At 47.8% G+C, this 20,305-nt stretch overlaps 1 protein-coding gene across 2 annotated transcripts in view; it reads right to left on the bottom strand.

Annotated features, from left to right (window-relative positions):
• ABCC1 (ATP binding cassette subfamily C member 1) overlaps positions 1-20,305 on the bottom strand; it is a 43,911-nt gene that overhangs the window by 1,880 nt on the left and 21,726 nt on the right. Inside the window, exons 13-31 of one of the 2 annotated variants that reach the window (XM_042437451.1) lie at positions 18,554-18,700; positions 18,243-18,330; positions 17,834-17,906; positions 16,378-16,504; positions 15,560-15,736; positions 14,490-14,657; positions 13,787-13,964; positions 13,336-13,356; positions 12,257-12,341; positions 10,145-10,283; positions 7,599-7,806; positions 5,052-5,362; positions 4,531-4,730; positions 4,026-4,152; positions 3,685-3,786; positions 2,850-2,996; positions 2,505-2,663; positions 1,286-1,452; positions 64-258 (exon numbers count right to left, since the gene is read on the bottom strand). In XM_042437451.1, the coding sequence (XP_042293385.1) occupies positions 64-258; positions 1,286-1,452; positions 2,505-2,663; positions 2,850-2,996; positions 3,685-3,786; positions 4,026-4,152; positions 4,531-4,730; positions 5,052-5,362; positions 7,599-7,806; positions 10,145-10,283; positions 12,257-12,341; positions 13,336-13,356; positions 13,787-13,964; positions 14,490-14,657; positions 15,560-15,736; positions 16,378-16,504; positions 17,834-17,906; positions 18,243-18,330; positions 18,554-18,700 (2,819 nt within the window). The remainder of the gene's footprint in view (positions 1-63; positions 259-1,285; positions 1,453-2,504; positions 2,664-2,849; positions 2,997-3,684; positions 3,787-4,025; positions 4,153-4,530; positions 4,731-5,051; positions 5,363-7,598; positions 7,807-10,144; positions 10,284-12,256; positions 12,342-13,335; positions 13,357-13,786; positions 13,965-14,489; positions 14,658-15,559; positions 15,737-16,377; positions 16,505-17,833; positions 17,907-18,242; positions 18,331-18,553; positions 18,701-20,305) is intronic. The other variant, XM_042437452.1, reaches the window with a different exon arrangement.

Below are 20,305 nucleotides of genomic sequence, written 5' to 3'. Positions count from 1 at the left end.
CGATAATAATAATAATAATAATAATAATAATAATAATAATAATAATAATAATAATAATAATACCGTGTATAGTCCATGATGGTGTTTAGGCGGTGGGCTATCGTCAGGACAGTGCAGCCGTCAAATTGCGTCCGGATGGTGGACTGGATGAGGTTGTCCGTCTCGAGGTCCACGGCGGCCGTGGCTTCATCCAAGACCAGGATTTTGGACTTGCGGAGCAAAGCGCGAGCCAGGCACACGAGCTGACGCTGCCCAACGCTGGAGGGGGAAAAGGAGAGCAAACGGGGCATTAAGGGCTTGTTTTGAGGGGGGGGGTAGGTTGGAAGAGGACCCAGAGCAATGGATTCAAGCTCCAGGAAAACATTCCAGCTCAACATTAGGAGGAACTTCCTGAGAGTAAGGGCTATTCAACAGAGGAACACACTCCTTCCTTGGAGAACAATGGAGTCTCCTTCCTTGGAGGCTGTCTTTAAGCAGAGGCTGGATGGCCATCTGTCAATGGGGATGCTTTGACTGAGAGTTCCTGCATGGCAGAAGAAGAGGGTTGGCCTGGATGGCCCTTGCGGTCTTTTCCAACTCTATGATTCCTTGATTCTATGAATCAAATGCCATGTTATGTTTGTATTGCATTTACAAAAGTGTACTTAAAATGGCTGCTTTTATTTTGAGAGAGTACTATATATCTCTCTGGAGATATCTGCAGAGAATTGTTGTTCTTGTGTGCCTTCAAGTCATTTCTGACTGACAGAGAGCCTAAGGCAAACCTATCATGGGGGGTTTCTTAGCAACATTTCTTCAGAGGGGGGCTTGCCATGGCTATCTTCTGAGGCTGAGAGAGAGTGACTTGTCTAAAGTCACCCAATGGGTTTCCATGGCCAAACAGGGATTTGAACCCTGGTCTCCAAAGACATAGTCCAGCGCTTAAAAACCAACAAACCAAGCTGGCTCTTCTGCAGAGAACACAGTGTCAGAATTTATCACAGAGGCAGAAATCAGGGTTTTGTAACTGGGTCAATTTCAGGGCTTTTCGCACCAAAGTCCAGAGACAGTGGAGCAGTCGGCAGCCTGAGGCTGAATGCTTGCCTCCTTGCTGCTTTCAAAGCAGAGCTATAGAGACAGAATACCTCCACACACACATATATGTACATATATCAAAATACCTATCTGTGGATCTCTTTGTCTACACACAGACACACACTGAATAACGTGAATAAACTTCCCAAAGTGCTTGGGCAGAACCTGACTGAAGATGTTCTGAAAGGGCGGCACAAAATCTGCCCCGTACCTGAGGTTCTCTCCACCTTCAGAGCATTCGTGGTTGAGTTTTTCAGGGAGCGTGGAAACGAAGTTTTTCAAGTGAGCCAGTTCCAGAGACTTCCAGACGTCTTCGTCGGAGTACTGGTCGAAAGGGTCCAGGTTCATCCGCAGGGAGCCAGAGAACAAGACCGGGTCCTGTTTAGGAAATGCAGTCCTGTCAAATGGGGAGGAGTGTTGTGGATTCCCTAAAAATCCCCACTGTGGGGACATGTTTCTGGCCATGTGCAAATGGGACCTCACCACGAATGAGGATGCACACAGACAAGTTTAATTTTTCTTTTATGCCCTCATCAATCTCTCTCTCTCTCTCTCTCTTGCACAGAACTACTTCTGCACAGGGATTCTGCAATGTTCAAAGTGGCCTTAAGTCACACGCACACATGGATATGCACAGGTACACTCCAAAGAGGCCTTCATCTTGTTTTGCCATCATTAAACCAATCCTGGAAGCAAGACACAGAGGTGGCATTGTCCCCCCGTCCCCCCCCCAGCTTGATTTGACTGCTGGGGACATGTCTGGGATTAGTAAACTGGAAGGCTGGAGCAGATCTATTGCAAGATCCCAAAAGCCCAGAGCCGGGATCCTCTTGTGTCATGACACTGGTGTGTCTCTTTTACAGCACTAAGGAGCTGCACCTTCCCTGTCCCTAAGGAAAGGTAGTATCATCATCACATTGGTGTGAATGGCTCTGCCACTTGCTGAAGGTCCTGCAATCAGCTGTCCTTCTCTCTGAGCAGATGTCAAGTGCGATCCCTGATACGCCGAATGGTCGGCATCTCTACCAAAACAAAAGGGACACTTGTGTGCTCAACACCAACTGTGTGAGTAGATGTTTACTGACTAAATGCTAAACGGGACCTTGGTCCCAGAGTACTACTGGATACCTTTGAAAACCAATGTGTGTTTCCAAAATCTACGCATGTCAGGAAAAAAGATGAAAACGACATGAGAATAGCCTTCAAAGGGATCTTGTAGCACCTTTGAGATTAACTGAAAGATACAAGTTGGCAGCATGAGCTTCCCTAGACTCCAGCCTACTTCCACAGATGCATGTGAGAATAGTCTGCTGCCGTTGGGTCTCTTGTGAGTGTGTGTTGCGTGCCTTCTGAGTCATTTCTGACTTATGGCGACCCTAAAGCAAATCTATCCTGGGCTTTTCTTGACCAGATTTGCTCAGAGGAGTTACCTGGGGGATAATCGTAACCTTGAAGCGAAGGTCGTGGAGGCCAATTTTAGCAATGTTGATTCCGTCAATGAGGATCTCCCCTCTGGCCGCCTCATTGATCCGAAACAGGCCGAGAGTGAGGGACGACTTCCCTGCGCCTGTCCTGCCAACGATGCCCACCTGGGCAAAGAAGACAATTAAAGCAAAACTCAAACCATGCTGGTCTCAGGTTTCTGCAGATAGAAAACTCTGTCTCTTGCTTCTTCTCCCAGCACTGGCTGTTTTCTGCCTTCTCAGCCTCAGAAATATCTTCATGTCTTTGGGATGAGAGACTGCAGGATTGCCAGAAATGGAGCCACCTCTCACCTTTTCCCCTCCGTTTATTGTGATGTCAATGTTCCTCAGCACCAGGTCCATGTCATCTCTGTAGCGAAGGCTGTAGCCCCGAAACTCCACTTTGCCTTCCTGAGGCCAGTTGCCCGGAGGAGCCGCCTGTTTAAGCGTCCATTCTGCCTGGAAGAAGAAGAAAAAGGAGAAGAACGGAGAAAGAGAGAGGTCCAAAGAGTGAACTGTTATCTGGCAGATCTAAACCTGGATGAATGAGAAATATCCAATCAATCCAATGTAAAACAAAGTCAGTGAGCTCTAATCTCCCCAGAAAAGTCTTCTGATGTGACTCATGGCAAACATATCAAAGGCAAAAAACGAGGCTAAGAAGGCAGAATGGAGACTTGTGGTGACGGCATGCGGCCACTCGAGGGCAGCCGCGGTCCTTAAGGCTTAAAAAGACCCACACAGATGGGAAAAACAAAGCCTTTTGTGTGGAGGGAAGTGCTCTGAGTTTGCATGTGAAACTTGCTCCAAATGCTGCTGAATTACAAACCCCATTGTCCCTGCTGCCTATGCTGGCTAGGGGACTGCTGGGAGCTGCAATCCAAGAACATCCAGAGAGCTGCCCGACTCCCAGTCCTCGGCCTTCACTGGGACCACCATTTACAGCAACGGGGCGGCTGCTTTTTCTAGAATGACCACTGACAACGGCCACTGAGGCATTTTCAAAAGACGCCATCCCCTCCGTTCTGCCCGCTGACGATGCCACAAAGTTGCAGCAATAAAAATGCAGGCTCCTGCTATCTCAGGAGAGCTAAAGGGAACCCGTCCTGAGATGCAGCTTGATATTGGGCATCCACCTCAAACTTACCTCCTTCTCTTTCTCAGAGTATTCCTTGACTCTTTCCACAGCCACGATGTTCGTTTCCATCTCGGATGACATTCGGACCAACCAGTTCAAATAGGTGGTGATCTGCCAAAGGAGAAACAGAAAGCCTCAGTCTACAAAGTGTTTTGCCATCCAACTGATGCTCAACATGAAAAGATGACGTGCCTTCAGGACAGTTTGCGGTTTCTGGTCCTGTTTTGCAGGCATCTCTTTCTCTCTATCTCTGGGCGAGAACCTGAAGCCAAGAGCACCCTTTCTATAAGCCATTACACATCAAAAACTTGACGAAGAACAGCTATCCTTGATAGGCTTTTGTCGGTTACCTGGAGCGAGTAGGAGATGGAGAGTCCCACCAGACCGGGGCTGAGGCTGTGGCGCGCGATTACGGCAAACAGGGCCGCAAAGAGGACGATGCAGTTTCCCACATATTCCAGCCGGATCGCCAGCCACCTGCAAAGCGGATAATCAGAGGGCAAGGAAGAGAGAAAGAAAGATAGGAATAAAATGTAATGGACGCACGGCGACAGGGCTGGCACGAAATTTGCTTGTGGAGTGACTATAACAGGGACAAAGGCTTTTGGGGATAATTCGCCAACCCTTGTATGACCCACAACTTGCACCAACTGCACAAGACCCAAGCTATTTTGGGACTGCAAGTGGGGGCAACAGTCATACCCCCCCCCCCACCGTGCCACTGCAAAGCTTTCCCAATTTAGGACAAATGTAGATTCAGTAAATCTTCCAAATCCATGGGACGAGGGCCGGCGTGGAGGACATAAAGCACAATCCAGCCCTTGGTCAGGGTTATCCCTTGGCACCTTCACCTACCTGTTGGCCACAATGCTTGGGTAATAAGCCTTCTGGTTTTCGTCCACCTTCAGGTCACTCTGCTGAATAAACCGCTTCTGCTCTTCAAAGGCTCGGATGACGCTGACCCCCAAAAGCGTCTCGTTGAAGTGAGAGTAAACTGGGGAGCGGCTGACCGACTCGAGGCGCTTCAGCTGGCGGGATGTGGCCACATAGAAGCGCTGGGGAACCCAAGGGTCCAGAGTCAGGGAAGGAAGCGGCCGAAGGAAAAGGGGGAAAAAAGGTGACTGCAAGGACCAGCCTTTCAGCTCTGGGAATGGTCCAGGAACCTGTCATGAACTGGGGATCGTGGGCCTGAAATGGCCTGCTCCCTTCCCAAACCTCCCAAAGGGCCAGCAAAACAGTCCTGACAGCCACATTTGGCCCACAAGGACCAGTCCTGGGATTCATCAACTGGTCACTTCAATAAGAATTGACTTTTCTAAAGGAAGAAGATGGAGCCAAGCAAAGCTGAAGGAGGCAAGTGGTCAGTGGCTTCCTACCTGGACAAAGAAGTAGACAAGGCCCAAGGGAGGGATGACCACAGCAGCCACTGGCGTGGCCAAGAGGATGATGATGCACGCGCCAATGACGTTGAACATGGAGCCCATGAACATCTTGATTATCTGGGGGATCATGGAGTCAATGGTGTCCATCTCTTTGGAGAAGCGGTTGACCAGGTTCCCGCTGGGTGTCCGCTCAAAAAAGCTCATGGGGCACCGGAGGACATTGTGGAGCAGGTCAATGTGGAGGCGGCGGGAAGCGAAGATCCCCCCAATCGACACTGCCATGGAGTAGCCGAAGACGGCGATGCCTTTTGAAAGACAAAGACAGCGACTGTCTTGCATGAGGTCACTCACCTCTTTGACTTCAAAGACCTGTCACTTGAATCCAAGAGCAGGTTTAACCATAGAGAATGCCTGAGCCTTGACTTCGGGGGTGCAGTCCTTTGCAACAACTTGTAGGCCCTGAGTAGCCCTTGAGAAAACTACTTTGTCTTGGAACAAGTCTCACAAGCCCACATTAGATTTTGGGAACTGTACTCCAAAAACAAAACACAAAATAAAGGAATTCCCCAATCTACAGAACCTACTGTCTGATGCAGGCTTCCCCATGACTGCATCCTCCTTCAGATTTGCTGGACTACAAACCACATCATCCCCAGCAATAAAAGGGGGTTATTTTCTGAGAATTTGGGTAGAGAAGGGATGGGGTTTAAGGTCTGGGCAGGAGAGTGAGGAGGAGCAGGGTTTGTCCTAAGCCCTGATGGGGCACCAGGATCCCTGGCCATCTCTCAAAATCTGTTTGCAGAAGGTTTACTGCTTTCTCCATGCAAGAAAGGCTGGGAGGGAGGGTGGGGACGGTGCCACAAGTTTCTTTCAAGACCTCTGTGTTTGTGGTGCCCTGACCTGGCCTGAACCCTTTTATTTTTTGTGGCCAGAGAACTGAGTCCTTGGCTGCTCTTGGAAAAACTGGTCGGGTGCCAAAAAGGGGATCGAGTATCACCGGTCTCCCCTTATGCAATGGTCACTGCTGCCAAGACATGGGGATAGATGGGTAGATGGACAGATGGACTTCTGGGACAGGTGCTGACCTAAGACACCCATGTGCAAGAAGGCCACCCCCCCCTCCCCAACAGCGCTCCCCAGCCAAACAGGAAAAGTGAGATAGTAGTAATTAATTCTTAAAAGCAGACTTTGGGGAAAGTGCTTTGGATGCGTGGGTGGGTGCCATAAACAGAGGACTTGGGTGGGGTGAGAGCATTGACCATGAGTCATGCTGAGACGCCAGTGCTGCATTTTGATGCTGGCATTCACAGTGCAATGTTTGGGAGGGTGAGGAGTAAGATGAAGGAGAGTAATTGCATGGTGCAGATGCAGGGATTAGGAGACAGAAGGATCCTGAGTCCCTTTGGTGGGAGGATGGGAGGACAGAAGAATGTTAGGTTCTCTCCTCTTCACCTCCTGGCATGCGAGCCGTGATGGGACCACCTCTTCCCTATGGGCCTTCTTTCTCTGTTTACCACGCCAGTTGCCCACTCTTTGTTCTGGCTGGTTGGCAAGGCAGGAAAGTTAAAACTGGGGATAGGAAGGTTGGAAGCCACTGTTATGACGTCTTTGAACTTTGAGGGCCCTGCCTGACTTGGTTGGCATGAAGGAGGTATCCATGTGCTGTGGGTTGTTCCTTCAGCCTCACTGAGAATGAGGAAACGAAAAGATGGTTGTGCAACAAAGGTTGTATTCTTTAAAACCAGCCGTGTAGAGTAGTGGCAAGAGTGTGGGGCTGGGCTGTAGGAGCCCAGGTTACCACTCCTGCTCCTCCGTGAAACTCTTAGGGGCCAGTCACTTCTTCCTCTGCTTAGCATAACACATAGGGCTGTTGTAAGCATGTATGTGTGTGGGAACACCATGCACACTGCTGTCAGTTCCTGGCAGATAAACATGTAAATAATATGTAAATAAATATGCCGGTTTCCCATCATTTGTTCTGGCTCTGGCAGCCTTTCAATGAACTACACATCACACAGGTTACAAGTCCTGAGCAAGGAAAAGGTTCCTTGGTTCCAGATGTTTCCCCAGAGTCCACCATGTGCTTCTAAACCTCCTTTCAGCCACAAGGATTAGAAACTCATTTTTCAAGCACACATAAGCAAAAATTCTTAGGATGCATCCTAAACCTGCATGAACATGCTCTCAAAACTGCAGGATACACACACATATATTTGCAGCCCTGAAAGCATAGCTACTCTCTGCCCAACAAGTTTCTATCCTTCACAGTTTAACTGCTGAAACCCTAAAGCAAAGGCTGGCAGAACTTTTGTGGCTGTTACACCAGGAAAGCAAACTAAACCACTATGCCATGGTCAAGACATTACCCCAGCTGCTATTGCTACTGATGCCAAATCAACTTCTGCGCCTATATAATGAAAAGAATGTGTCTAAAAGAAGGAAGGAGAGCAAAGAAATCCATACAGAGCATCGCTGAGGCGAGCCGGACAATGAGACAAGACTACTCAGGTAGTAAGAAAGAGAGAGGGACCGTTTGCAAACCTTGAGACATGCCCAGCGCCCCGTAGACGCCCAGCCGGAGGTCCGTGTGTTGCTGCGTCCCGTTGACAATGGGGTCGTCCGTCCAAAGGCTGAGCCAGTAGTTCGAAGCCAAGGAGGCCACATGGTTGCAGAGGAAGAGGAAGAGGCTGAGGAAGGCGAGGGAGAGGCCAATGGCTTTCATGTACTCCCAGTAGACGGTTGGCTTCACCTACGGAAGCCAAACAACAGAATGAGCAGCTGACTGCAGGCAAACCGTTTAGGCTTTTGTGGGGTTTTCTTTTTTGCATCAACATAGTTTCTCTCCTGCCTAGCAAATGGAATGAGATTCTCTGCTTCAGAAATGTTTGCAGTTAGGTTTCTTATTGGTATGTGCAGGCTCTAGGCCATGTACAAAGATTAGAATGATATATATGATGTTATATTTTGTATTATGGGTTATACTTGTAATTTTGAATGTGTATCTATTTTTATATTATATTATATTTTATGGATCTCCTGAAGAAGGCGGCTAAAATATACACAGGCCAAATGCACTAGGCCTTTTCCAAAATAAAAGGGCCATGCATTGGAGGCATTGAGATGCGTCTTTTATTTTCCTGTGGGTTCCATTGGGTGCTCTCCAAGATTTTTTGCTTCAAGATTTATAGCCTAGATCACTGGGGCTTGCATTTGAGGGCCAGTATAAACCAGAAAAACTAAGTCCCAATGTGGGAACCACAGTTGGAAGGGGCCTCTTCCAACTGTCTCCTGGCCCTGATGGAGGAAATCACAGACTCTTAGAGATGAGAGGAACCCCAAGGGCCTACCTCTGTTTGAAAAACTGCAACGAAGGAGAGACCAGCCACTTTTCACAAAGTTTTTACCTGGAGTTACTGAGGCAAAACACCCGACTGTGCAGAGGCTCACCAACTTTATGCTCTAATGATGGCCCTCCTGAAACCGCTCTGCTATGGGGGATCTGTGCAATCCAGGGATTTGCAGTTAATATTCCCAGCCAAAGTCTAGTGCCTTCTCAGGCTACAAATCATAGGTTTCTATGGGACACAGCCGTGGCAGTTAAAGTGGGACCATGTTGCTGTAACTGCAGACTGTGAAAGGGCCCTTGGCCCAAAGGGTCAGGCTGCAGGGAGATCCATTTGGAGAGCGACTGCAGCACAGTTTGAGCTGAAAGCAAGGCTCCGTTCCTGCTGCAGCTCCGGCGGTAGCAGCGGCCGCCTGCTTCACAGGCCTCCCAACGGGGAAAGACAAACACAGTCATGCCCTTAGCAAAGGGGGATTAAGGCCCTGCGCTGGAGAGCGGAAACTTGGTTCGGGGCCAGCTGTCTGCATTCCAGCCTTTCCAAGCACCAGGAGTTACCAAGGCCAGGAGGAGCTCGCCGAGTTGTTGAAAGAAGCCAAGCAGAGGGGATAAACATTTCTGCGGGGTTGTGACCACTCTCTTCATGTTTTCTAAGTGGCCGGTCTTGAGACGTGGGCCACATGGCCCCCCATGGATTTTTCAGTTAATGGAGCGATTAAAAACAAAACCAAAGCTCAAGTACATGTGTGTTTCTTAACTGACTTGGTGACAGATTTTTTTTATAAGAACAAGGATGTTATTTTTAATACATATACTTATGACACTGGACCAGCAGACTAAGAGCAGTTTAGAATCAGGCCTAAAATAGGCAAAATCTAACATCCCTGGAGCCTAAACTCCGGCACAAAAATCATGGGGAAGATGAAGCGTGGTTCCTTTCTCCTGCTTCAGAAGAGAGAACCCAAATCAGTGGATTCAAGCAACAAAAAAGGAGATCCTGATTGAATCTTTGGAAGAACCCCTGACGATAAAGGCTGTTCTACAAGGCAATGGACTCTCTCAGAAGGCAGTGGGTTCTCCTTTGTTGCTGGTTTTTAAACAGAGGTTAAGTAGCCACTTCCCAGGGATTCCTTATCCATGAACTAGATGTCTCTCAGGATGTCCTCCAATTCAACCATTGCATAAACTACAGTGGTGCCTTGGGTTACGAAAGTAATTCGTTCCGCGGCCGCTTTCGTAACCCGAAAAGCCTTCGTAAGCCGAATTGCCATAGGCGCTAATGGGGAAAAGCCGCGTTTCGTGCGAAAAAGCCGAAAAAAGCACCAAAAATTTTCTTCATAACCCGAAAAAACATTCGTAACCCGGAACAATGATTTCCAATGGGATTTTTTCGTATCCCGAAAATTTCGTAACCTGGGTATTTCGTATCCCGAGGTACCACTGTACATGAAAACCTGCGGCGAAGAGGAGCACATTCTCCTGTCAATGTTTTATGTATGAAAGCAGAATTATTTTTGCTCTGTTTTCATTAAGGAAGAGATTTGGCTCCATTGGCAGAGCACTTCCTCTGCATGGAGAAGATCCTGGGTTCAAGCCCTGGAAGGATGTGAACATACACAAGAGTGAATTATATGGACTCCTTATCTCCCAATAGTCAGATGCAGTAGAAAGCAACTTCCTGTGTTCCTGGAGACTAAAAGATCCCCCCTTCCTAGGTGTCTAGGAAAAGACCCAGTTGACCCCTTACCTTCCCAGTTTTGGCCGTATCTGCTTCCGTGAGTTTCCATGCACCCTTTTCGGCTGGTGTCTTGTGAAGTTCGGCTGTGCTGTTTTGCTGCAGAGTCTTCCCTGTTTCAGTGCTGTATGTGGAAGAGTTGCTGAGCTGCCTTTGTTTTCAAAACACAAAATAAAATGCACAATTTCTTAGAAAACACCAAGACGGGGCTATACTGGTTCTTCTGTTCACAGATTCAGATGGCAGTCCCAGTCTTGTCCCATTTCATCCAAGGCACGCACCCCTTTTTCCTTCCACTGTGAAGTCCTGATCCAAGACTGCCTGGCCCCTCTGTTTCTCCTAAGAAGCATCATGGCTTTAGTGGTTGGCAATGTTTTAACTTTCCTTAAAGGTGCCCCAAACCAGAGAGGTCCTTCTGGCCAGCGGTGGTTCTGATGACGCAGAAGCACTGAATTTGTTCAGTCTGAACTTTGATGGACCCAGGCAAAGTGATATCCCCCTATTTTAGGGAGAGGGTTCAGCAGCCTGCCAGCTCTTTTAAAGTCTAGATTCAAAAACCTGCCACTGGAACCACCAGCTGCCACAGTTTCTGCGCCCACTTCCACATTTATTTATGTTCTCTTTCCCCATGTTTTGGCCACCTGCGTGGCCCCAGGAGCAGGAAACAGGTAGCTGCCCAACGCACTTCTATAATGCTCTGCATGAAATAAACGTCTTTTTTTTTTTTTTTGGCCTTGGGCATCTTATAAACCTTTCATAAAGATCCTCACACGCTACTCAAGGTCACAGAAACCCAGCCATTTCCCCGCAGCCCATAAAAAGGGGAACTGTGGTGGGGCAGGAGTTACTAAAAGCACAACAGGATCATGTCATTTGGGGCAAGCGAATGTCCCCCTCACTCCCTGCAATCCAATCCTCAAATAAAACTTGGGCTGTCAAGCTTGCGCTGTGAATTTATAGTTATAGTGGCCTATGAATGAGGTTAAGGGCACAGCACTCCTCTGAAAGTGGGAAAGCACTAATTTTCTTACCCAAGAGAACATCTCTCTAAGAATCTTTAGGTCCTCCAGAGCAATGCTATGGTCAACGTCTGCCAGAGGCTGGCAGCAGAATTGTGCTGGAGGACCTACAAATGCCCCAAGAAGTGTTCACTCTAGGAATCTCTAGGTCCTCCAGCGCAACTTGTGGCTGACAATGACCATAGAGTTGTACTGAAGGACCTAGAGATTCCCAGAAAGAACATATTAATCAAAGCCGCAGAAGTCAAAGCCGCAAATGTGGAGTGCTGACTGTACCTCTCTGCTCTCTCCCACTCTCTTCCAGCCAACAAGCAGCCATGGAGAGTGCTATCGCAGCAAAATCGTGACTCCTGTGAGGCTTTGATCATTGCGGAGGGCGGAAGAGAAGACCAACCTCCACAAGGACCCAAAAAAGACATATGCAAGTGTACGTTGGACTTGCGCTTACATATGTCGCTAATAGGATGCTGGGCAAGGAAAGCAAAGGTGCTACAAAACAACTTTTTTCCAGACTGTGGTTTACGTCCAGACTACGTGAGGCACACCGCGCTCCGCTGCTTACGCACAAAGGACCGCCGTCAATGTGGGGCTCAAAAGAACAGACCCAACTCGGCAAGACGGGAACAAAACCCCATTCTTTCCCCACCTGCTTTGCGGAGACTTTGGCAGCACTGGCAAGATTAAAGAGGGATTAACAGGAGGGAAGGAAGGAAGCATGAAAGGCTTGTTTGGGGGCTTTTTAGCTTAGAGGGAAAAGGCAAGTATAAGGGGGGGGACACGACAGTGGTGCAGAAACTGATGTGCAGTGTGGAGAACATGGAAAGGGAGCTGCTTTGGTTCCTGGTCCCCAGAAGAGTCACCCACTGAAGACAATGGATGATAGGACACAAGAAAGAAGGGCTTCTTCACAGTGTCAGCATAAGGAATTCCCTGCCACAAGAAGTACTAATGGCTGCCAATGGCTTTAGAAAGGGGGTCAGATAAAATAGATAAAATAGTTGCTAAAAGAGGACGAGATAAGTTTATGGGATGGCTAAAGTCACCTCCAGTATTAGTGGCCTCCAGCTGCACAGGTAAAGAGAAAAAAGAAGCTCCTGCAGCCTACCTTAACATTGGTTTTCCTGAGGCGTCGTTTGCAAGAACTCCATTTTCAAAGTGCTTCTCTTCCTTTGCAACGGGGCTGTTTGTATCTGCACAAAAGGGTAAACGCACCAAACATGCATCAGCATGGAAAGTGGCTATCCCAAATAGCAGTCCCAAAGAGTGGCCCTACCTCCTTCTCTACAGTAGCCATGCGGTCCTCTTGACCAGGGGTCTGCTTTTTCAGGGGCCAGGCCTCCCTTTGAAGGCACACTATCCCCCATTTCAGGGGAACCGAGTCCCTGCTTCCCTGCCAGAGAGGTTCTGCGCTACTACTCCCCCAGTCACTTAACAAGAGCATTGCTGGGTAGATTGGGTGGCAAAGGATGGGAGGCCAAAACTGGAGGGTCACAGATCCCATCCTGTGAAAGGTAATGGCTACCTGGTCCAAAGGTGGAAGGCCTATGGACTATCTGTGCTGCCAGGCCTTTCTCAGAAAGGGTTTTTCTTTTAAAAGTCCAAAGACATCTCTACCAGAGACCTCCCTCCCTGAAGAAATCACATACATCTGCACTTTCCAGGTAACTCTGGCAAGATAAATCAGTTTAAAAGCACTGAGACTGACCCATTCTGTCGCATCCCATTCTGCTCAGTTGCAGAGTTAAAATATAATGGATTTTGGGGTTGTTTTGTAGCTTGAAAAATGGCCAGTAAAAGTTACTAGGTCGGCCAGCAGCCTATGGTCACAGCCTAATTCTACAAAGCCAGCAAGCAAACTATGAAGTGCAGCTTTTTCATTCTGGCTTGCAATAGTAATAATAGTAGAACTCGAGCCCTTTTGTGGCATTTGCAACTCGGAGAGGACGGCCAGGATTGAAAGAAGCACACAGCTTTTTAAAAAAAGCTTGATGGCATCAAGATGTTTTGACTTGATATCGAACAACATGCACAGAAAGGCCTTCCAATACCACAAACCTTCCTCTGACCTGGTACCTGGGTATTTTTGATGGAAGGAGGCATTCACAGAATGAAAAAGTGGAATAAAAATAAAAAGGCAAAACTGCAATTTAATAGAAAGGTGCTTTGGAGCAGAAAGGGACAAACCTTCTTCTCCTTTCCCTGGGGCTTGGGGGCATAGCAGCAAGAAAGGATCGGGAACCGGGGCAGAAAAAGAGAGAGAAAGGAAAAGATTAGGAAATGGAGTTAGTCTTCCAAAATGGTTCCTTATGGGGACTGAGAAAGGCGATCAAGGAGCACCGCTCTTTAGGAAGATCCTCCTGCTCTATGAACCCCACCGAAAATGGCAAAGGCCTATGGCAGAGGAGAAATTAAATCAATAAACCTTGGCTGTGTTATTATTAAACGCAGGCCTTTATTACTTTATTATATACTAACTTCTTCCCCCTATTTTCATCCCAAGGCAGACAAGGGGCTTCTCCCTGGCTGTTTTCCACATTACCTAAGAAGTAAGACATGTTAGGAAATGTTCCTCTGCCTCCGCAGACAGACAGCTTTTCTATCCCCTGCTTTATATATCTGAGCTCCAGCGCCTCACCTTCGCTCTCCATGTTCTGCTCTGTGCCGGCGTAAGTGCGCAGGAACTCCGCAAAAGCCCCGTCTTGCTTCAGCAGCTCCTGGTAGGACCCCATCTCCGAGATTTTGCCTTCTGTCATCACGATGATGGTGTCCATCACGGGCAAGTAACTGACCCCGTGGGTCACTAGGACCCGGGTCTAGAGAGGGAAACAAATGTGTGTGAGGCGGGAGAGAAGAACACAGAATTTGGGGAATGAGAGGAACTTGCACATTTGTTGAGAATGCAGCACTAAGAGGAACTGTTTCTAATGCTCAGTTTGACTAGTTGGAGACATATTCCAGCTGAGGAAGTAAGGTCTTTTTAACAAAGTCTACTGAGTTCCAGATTCCAAGGGTATTGCTAAGCAAGGTGACCAAGAGTCCCTAACATGGACTGGAAAGAGCTAGGTTCAGGTCTCAGCTCACCTCTGGCAGTACAGAATCTCCCAGCCTGTCCTACCTCACAGGCATGTTGTGAGCATGAAAGGTGGCTGGATGGGAGGGCTATTCTCTCTGGTCTTTCCACTCATCTTACAGGTACATCTACTGGGAACACAGGAGGCCAATGCTCTGGAAATCCCTTCCTAGAGAGTTAAGATAGTCCCGTCCATCCCACGCACCCAACATGGTGCCCTTACAGGAGTAACAGAACCAGACCAATACACAAGGCTGACCCCACATACTTTCTTTTTTAGTATTCCCTTCGGTCCGATAACTTTCTCGAAGATGTGCCTCCCAACGTGAGCGTCGACAGCCGACAAGGGGTCGTCCAGCAAGTAAACGTCAGCGTCTGAGTAGACGGCGCGGGCGAGGCTGACCCTTTGCTTTTGCCCTCCAGAGAGGTTGACACCCTGCGGGGAAAGAAAGCGGAAGAGATGCATGCCCCTCTGTGTGAAAGTCCAGACCGGGAGTAGATCTGGCGCTCGCTCCGTGAAAGTCAAACAGCTTGGCTTTTGTTTCCAAGACGAAAGTCTTAAGAAGAAGCAGTTTCATACAGAGGTTAAGGAAATAAATCTGCATGCGCCGGCCAAGATCTTGGTCCTGAAATGCTCTTGTGCTCATAAGAAGTGCTGCAAATGAGAGGCTGTGCTGCCCATGGAAATGGCAAAGAGATGTAAAAGCCACAGACATTTCTGACAATATTAGGGTGATACTACTACGGCTAGGGAGTTGTAGTCCAAAGATTTTAACTTTTACAAGCTCTGCTTTGGATACAGACACTTTTCAAGTAACAGCTTGGAAAGTTATCCTTTATAAGGCAATTCCTTCCCATTACTTATGATCATGTTTGAAATATCATCTGCTGCTGTTGTTGCTGATTACAATGCTGGAATCGTAACTTATTCCATTACCTGTGTCACTTGTGAATCCAATATGTCCGTCTCTCAGTAACTTGTCACATACATTTGTCTTGTTTTTAAAAACTCTACATTATTTTGGATGGAGTTTAGGACTGATATAAGGATGGCATGAGGCATGAAAAAAATGCCATCAAAATGTCTCTCTAAAAGGTCAAAAGGCATCTATAGACTAACTTCTTCTCTCACTTGTTACCTTGCTTTCTAATGTCAATTTGTTACAGCCCCTCCATTGCACCAAAAGGAACTAGTTACAGGGAACTGCATTACTTGTTGCCTTGGAGTTCTGGGTCCAGTTGAGTTACACTCGCTAAGTTAGGAATCCAACAGAGGATCGCTTTCTCCACCAAAGATGTGAAGCAAAGGACAACTCAGGCCATGAAGTCTGAAATCACCTTTTCTCCAATTTCTGTCTGGTCTCCCGAAGGGAAAATCTCCAAGTCCGGCAGAAGGGCACAGGCCTCGATCACACGCTGATACTGGCTCTCCTTGGCTTCCCTCCCAAATAGGATATTCTCCTTCAGAGTTGCATTCTGGATCCAGGCTTGTTGAGGGACGTAGGCAACAGATCCCTGCAAAAATCAGAGAGCTAGTCGTCGGATGTGAACCAATGTAAAAGGAAAGGAGGATGCCTTTCCTACTGTATATGCATCTCTGCCAATGTCATCCCAATCTGAGCTCCTTCGGCCTGACCACTGCCCAACCCTCTGAGCCTTAATTTCCCCTGGATTCCCCTTCGCCACAAAGAGAGAGGTATAAATGACATGGTCCAGCGATGAGGCTGTAATTCTGTGCAAGGAATGGATTGACAAAACTATTGCAATAGCTCAAGCAAAAAAGTCACACATTGTGGGAGAAGGACAGGAATTTCTGAAGGCACCAGCCTCAAATGGGAAAAGATTCCTTCCTAACTCCAAGGAGGGTGATGATCCACATCAAACATGCAGTGCTTTTCTATCAGCTGCCCAAAAGGTGTCTTTTACTAAACTTATGCCTCCACTGTTCATTTCCTCGCCTTGGTATACTGCCAAGAAACAAGCAGAGGCCCTTCATGTCTTCTCTCTAGGACAGGAATGGGAAAAGTGTGCCTCCAGCCAACCCAGGTGCAGCTGGAAATCCAACATCATCTGGACGGCTGGACATTGCCCTAGAGTGGGCCAAAGTTTCTTCTTCATGCTTTGCTATCTTTCCCCTGTCCATTTTATGGCCATACCTTGAGGGAGACATGTCCTTCTCGTTTCTCCATTTCACCCAGAAGCGCAGACAACAAGGAGGACTTCCCACAACCGACCTGACCGACAACTGCGACCAAGCGATGCTCTGGGACCACAAAATTAATGCTGGAACAACAACAAGGGCAGATGCGTCATCTCTGTCCCACGGCGGCATAAAAACTCAGACCAACAAATGGTCAGGCAGCAAGAAAAAAACCTTATTCATTATTAGATCCATGAAAATGGGAGAGAGCCACTGAAGAGACCATACAGCAGCAGCAGCAGCATTATAAGGCTGGATGGAAGGTGGCTCTTTGGGTGATTTCCAGTAGACCACCATGAATATTGCCAGCTGAAAAGGTGACAATGTGTGTATGTGTGTGTTTGCATGGGTAAACCAAGAAAGGACTTTGGTCTGAAAGGACTGAGAGTCCCGCACTTAACACTAAACTCCTGGGCAGAACCCATGTTCAGATATACTATGCTTCTTAATCTAACCAAGAGAGGCGAAGGCCATCAGGGAGGGAGGAAAACTGGGGATAAAGGACTGAAAGGTTTGGGGATGGAGAGAGTTTTCTTCTATTTTATGCCTGACTCCCCCATCTCTACTTTAGTGTCTCCCAATGCTGCTCCTCCCTACCTGGCTCAGCTGAGTGGACCCTGGAGACTCAAAAGAGTAGATCCTCCAAGCCTGGAGCCTAAGGCCTGATAGAGATAGGCCCAAATAAAGCTGCTTCGAGTCACTTTGGAGGAATGCTGTTTAAATGATACATGCGTCCTAAGAGTCCAGAAGCCACACCAAAGCCACAATCCAGTCCTAAGGACTAGAGTGCAGCTTTGGTGCAGCTTCCAGACTCTTAGGATGCATGCATCATTGAAACACCATACCTCCAAAGTGACTCGAAGCAGCTTTATTTTGGCCTGTCTGTATAGGGCCTAAGTAACCTAACCAGGTGGCAAGTGGTCTCCAAGCTCAGGGAAGAGCCGTTTTTTTCTGGCAGCAGCAGCAGCACAGGAGGATCAACTCCAACAGCCTTTGGCAGCTTGGACTGGCGCTTGTGTTTACTTAGGACCTCGTCCAAGTGATTAGAATCTGAATTGCTCTGAAGTACAAGATATGCCCGGCTTTGCAGGGTGCGCAGGTAGAAGCGCTTTGTCCAAGGTGGATTTTCCCCTTAAGTCTCTCTTTCCTGCAGGACATAGCCCTGCATTGATATTGGTCACAAATTGGTTCTATGCAAAGCTGTGGAGGACAAGTCCCACAATATCAAATCCCTTTCGAACAGATGATTCCAAACTCAGCAAAAACACCAGTCACACAACACATCCAACATACATAGTAACTGCGCTCTATGGAAACACTGGAAGGTTTATAAACCTAAAGAGAATGGCCAGTACAGAATTCAAACGGAGGGCTATTTTGGGAGGAGAAAAGCAGGGGAGGAAGATTCTTACTTATTCAGGCATGGAAGATCGCTTCTTGACCAGCCGAAGGTGGCGTTTTTCACAATTATGCTGTTGCCATCCGCTAGAAAAGAGTTTTCAAACCAGTCAACCATCTGCCTGTACATTTGCAAAGAATTTTGATTCTGGGGCAAAGGGAACAAGGAGACAATCAAGAAGGTGGCTGCAGAGGGTACAGGATTGGCAGACTGGTTGGCAGCTGAAAAATGAAGCTGCCTCTTCCCAGCTGCCCATGCCTTCTTTGTGTCCATATTAAACAATAACAGGGCTTCCAAAATCAGACAGGATCTGGTAGCCTTTGGGTATTCAGGCTTTGCATGAAACCATGCTAAAGTCTAATTTTAGCAGGAAGGAGCTGTAAGGAGCAATGGGTTGCAAAATGTCACCCGTGGGAACTTACAGTCTTTGATGGATCCTCTGACAATGCTGTCTGGATCCAACTCTTCGTGGGACAGAAAGACTCGGAGGCGCTTCAGGGACACACTTGCCTAAACAGCAAAGCCAAGAACGACAACATTACACCTCATGTTCTTTGCACCACATTTTTAAACGCATGCCAGTGTTACCCTTCTCAGGAAAATCCGGCACACCCCTGACATTTGGACCTCTGTACTTTGAGACAGCCATCCACTCAGACACACTCCTCTTTTTCCCAGCCCTCCCTTCCTTCAGGACAACTGGCAAGGATTCGCCCCAAGAAGAAAATCCTACTTGCACAATGCTGCTGATGACCATGGGAAGGATGTTCAGAGGGAACCGGAGGATATTAAACAAGGCCAGAGACACAAACGCCTTCTGAGCGTCCAGGACGTTCTTCTCAGAAACTGTCACATAGACAGCAAACGTTGACAGAGCCACCTAAGAGAGAAACCAACCCAGAGCATGTTGCTATTGTTGCGCGTTATGTGCTTTTGAGTCATTTCTGGATTATGGCGGCTCTAAGATGAAGCCATCATGGGGTTTTCTTAGTGAGATTTGTTCAGAGGAGGTTTGCCATTGCCTTCCTCTGAGGCTGAGAGAGTGTGACTTGTTACCCAAGGTCTCCCAGTGGGATTCACGGATGAATCTAACCCTGGTCTCCAGATTCCTAGTCCAATGCTCAAACTACTACACCATGTTGTTATTGCTGTATTTCCCTCCTTAGACTCTGGGTGGGTGTGAAGTAGTAACAACTATTTGTTTTCTTGGAATGAAACATAATGCAGAAAGGAAAAGAGCTATACCACTGGTTTTAGTAAATGCTTTACCAACAACATCTAGAAGCTGAACATTTAAAAAAATCCCAGGCTAGTGAAGAGAATATCCACAGACAGCTGCTTCCTTCTGTGGGGCCAGACATTGCCACCCGTCACACCTTCTTGTGTCCCAGAAAATTGGGACCTTGTGGTCTCCCTGGCACAGAGACTGCAAAACAGGGACGGGAATCATCCTGAGGCCCTCCAGATGTGCCTGGACTGAAGCTCCCAGCATCCTCTACTTAGCATGGCCAAGAGTGAAGAGGATCGTCCAACAGCATCTGGAGGGCCTCAGGACTTCCAGCCTTGGTGGGAAATGGTGCGCAGGTGTGGTATTTGGAATGGGAAACTCAGAAACTGCACATCGACCTGTTGTTTGGCTGATAAAGGAACCGCCTTTGGTCTTTATCGGTAGAGGTCATCTCAGCCAAACAAAGCACTTTTAAGACACACACACAAAAAAAAAAAAGGGGGGGGGGGGGAGATTGCTTTTTCAAAAGACTCAAGGTAGCTCTGCTTATTTTGCTGTTCTTGAGAACACTAGTGGTGAACCAAACCAGATTTCCTGTCCATGAGCATGGACTGGGTCCCTCATTGTCCTCAAGGCTGTGCAAATATTAGTCTTGTCTGACAAAACGTGCCGAAGGAAGTCCCGCGTCCTGAAGGGCGAGCTGCAGTTGGAAACGCCAAGGGCTGGGGTATACAAGTGGTTGTTTGGGGGCAACATGTCCAGGGAATTGCTTTACACCAAGTCAAAGTCTTCTCTTTCTAGCCAGGTACTAAAGAAGAGGGCCCCGGGGCCCTGTGTCTCAAACTGGCCCCAATAGGCCCCAATCCCACCCCAAACTATCCGGTGATTTCCCAGTCTTCTCTTGGAGCAGCTGAGAGCCACAATCCTTTCCAGGTCTCTGATTCGACAAACTAAGCTGGTTTTTAGGGATTCTGACTTTGAGAATTAAGCTTGCTTTCAGAGGTTCTGCTCAGTTTTACTGCTACAAGCTGCATCGATGCAAACTGCTGTGTTTTCCTCCCTCTTGTAAATGCATTTTATTTGCATTTCCTATGGCTTTGTTAGTTGCTGCCTGGGGATTTGTTTAGTCTGGAAGTCGGCACACAAATCTAGCTAAAAATAAGTCAGCTGGCAAGGACTTACTAGCCTGGATGCTGATGTTGGCCAAACAGCCCCACAAATGAATGTTGGCAGTGCCTTTCCCTTTGGAAATGGAAT

This window comes from Sceloporus undulatus, chromosome 8 (genome assembly GCF_019175285.1).
Source record: "Sceloporus undulatus isolate JIND9_A2432 ecotype Alabama chromosome 8, SceUnd_v1.1, whole genome shotgun sequence".
Taxonomy (NCBI): domain Eukaryota; kingdom Metazoa; phylum Chordata; class Lepidosauria; order Squamata; family Phrynosomatidae; genus Sceloporus; species Sceloporus undulatus.
The sequence above is the reverse complement of the archived record's forward strand: the minus strand, read 5'-3'. Positions and strand labels throughout refer to the sequence as shown.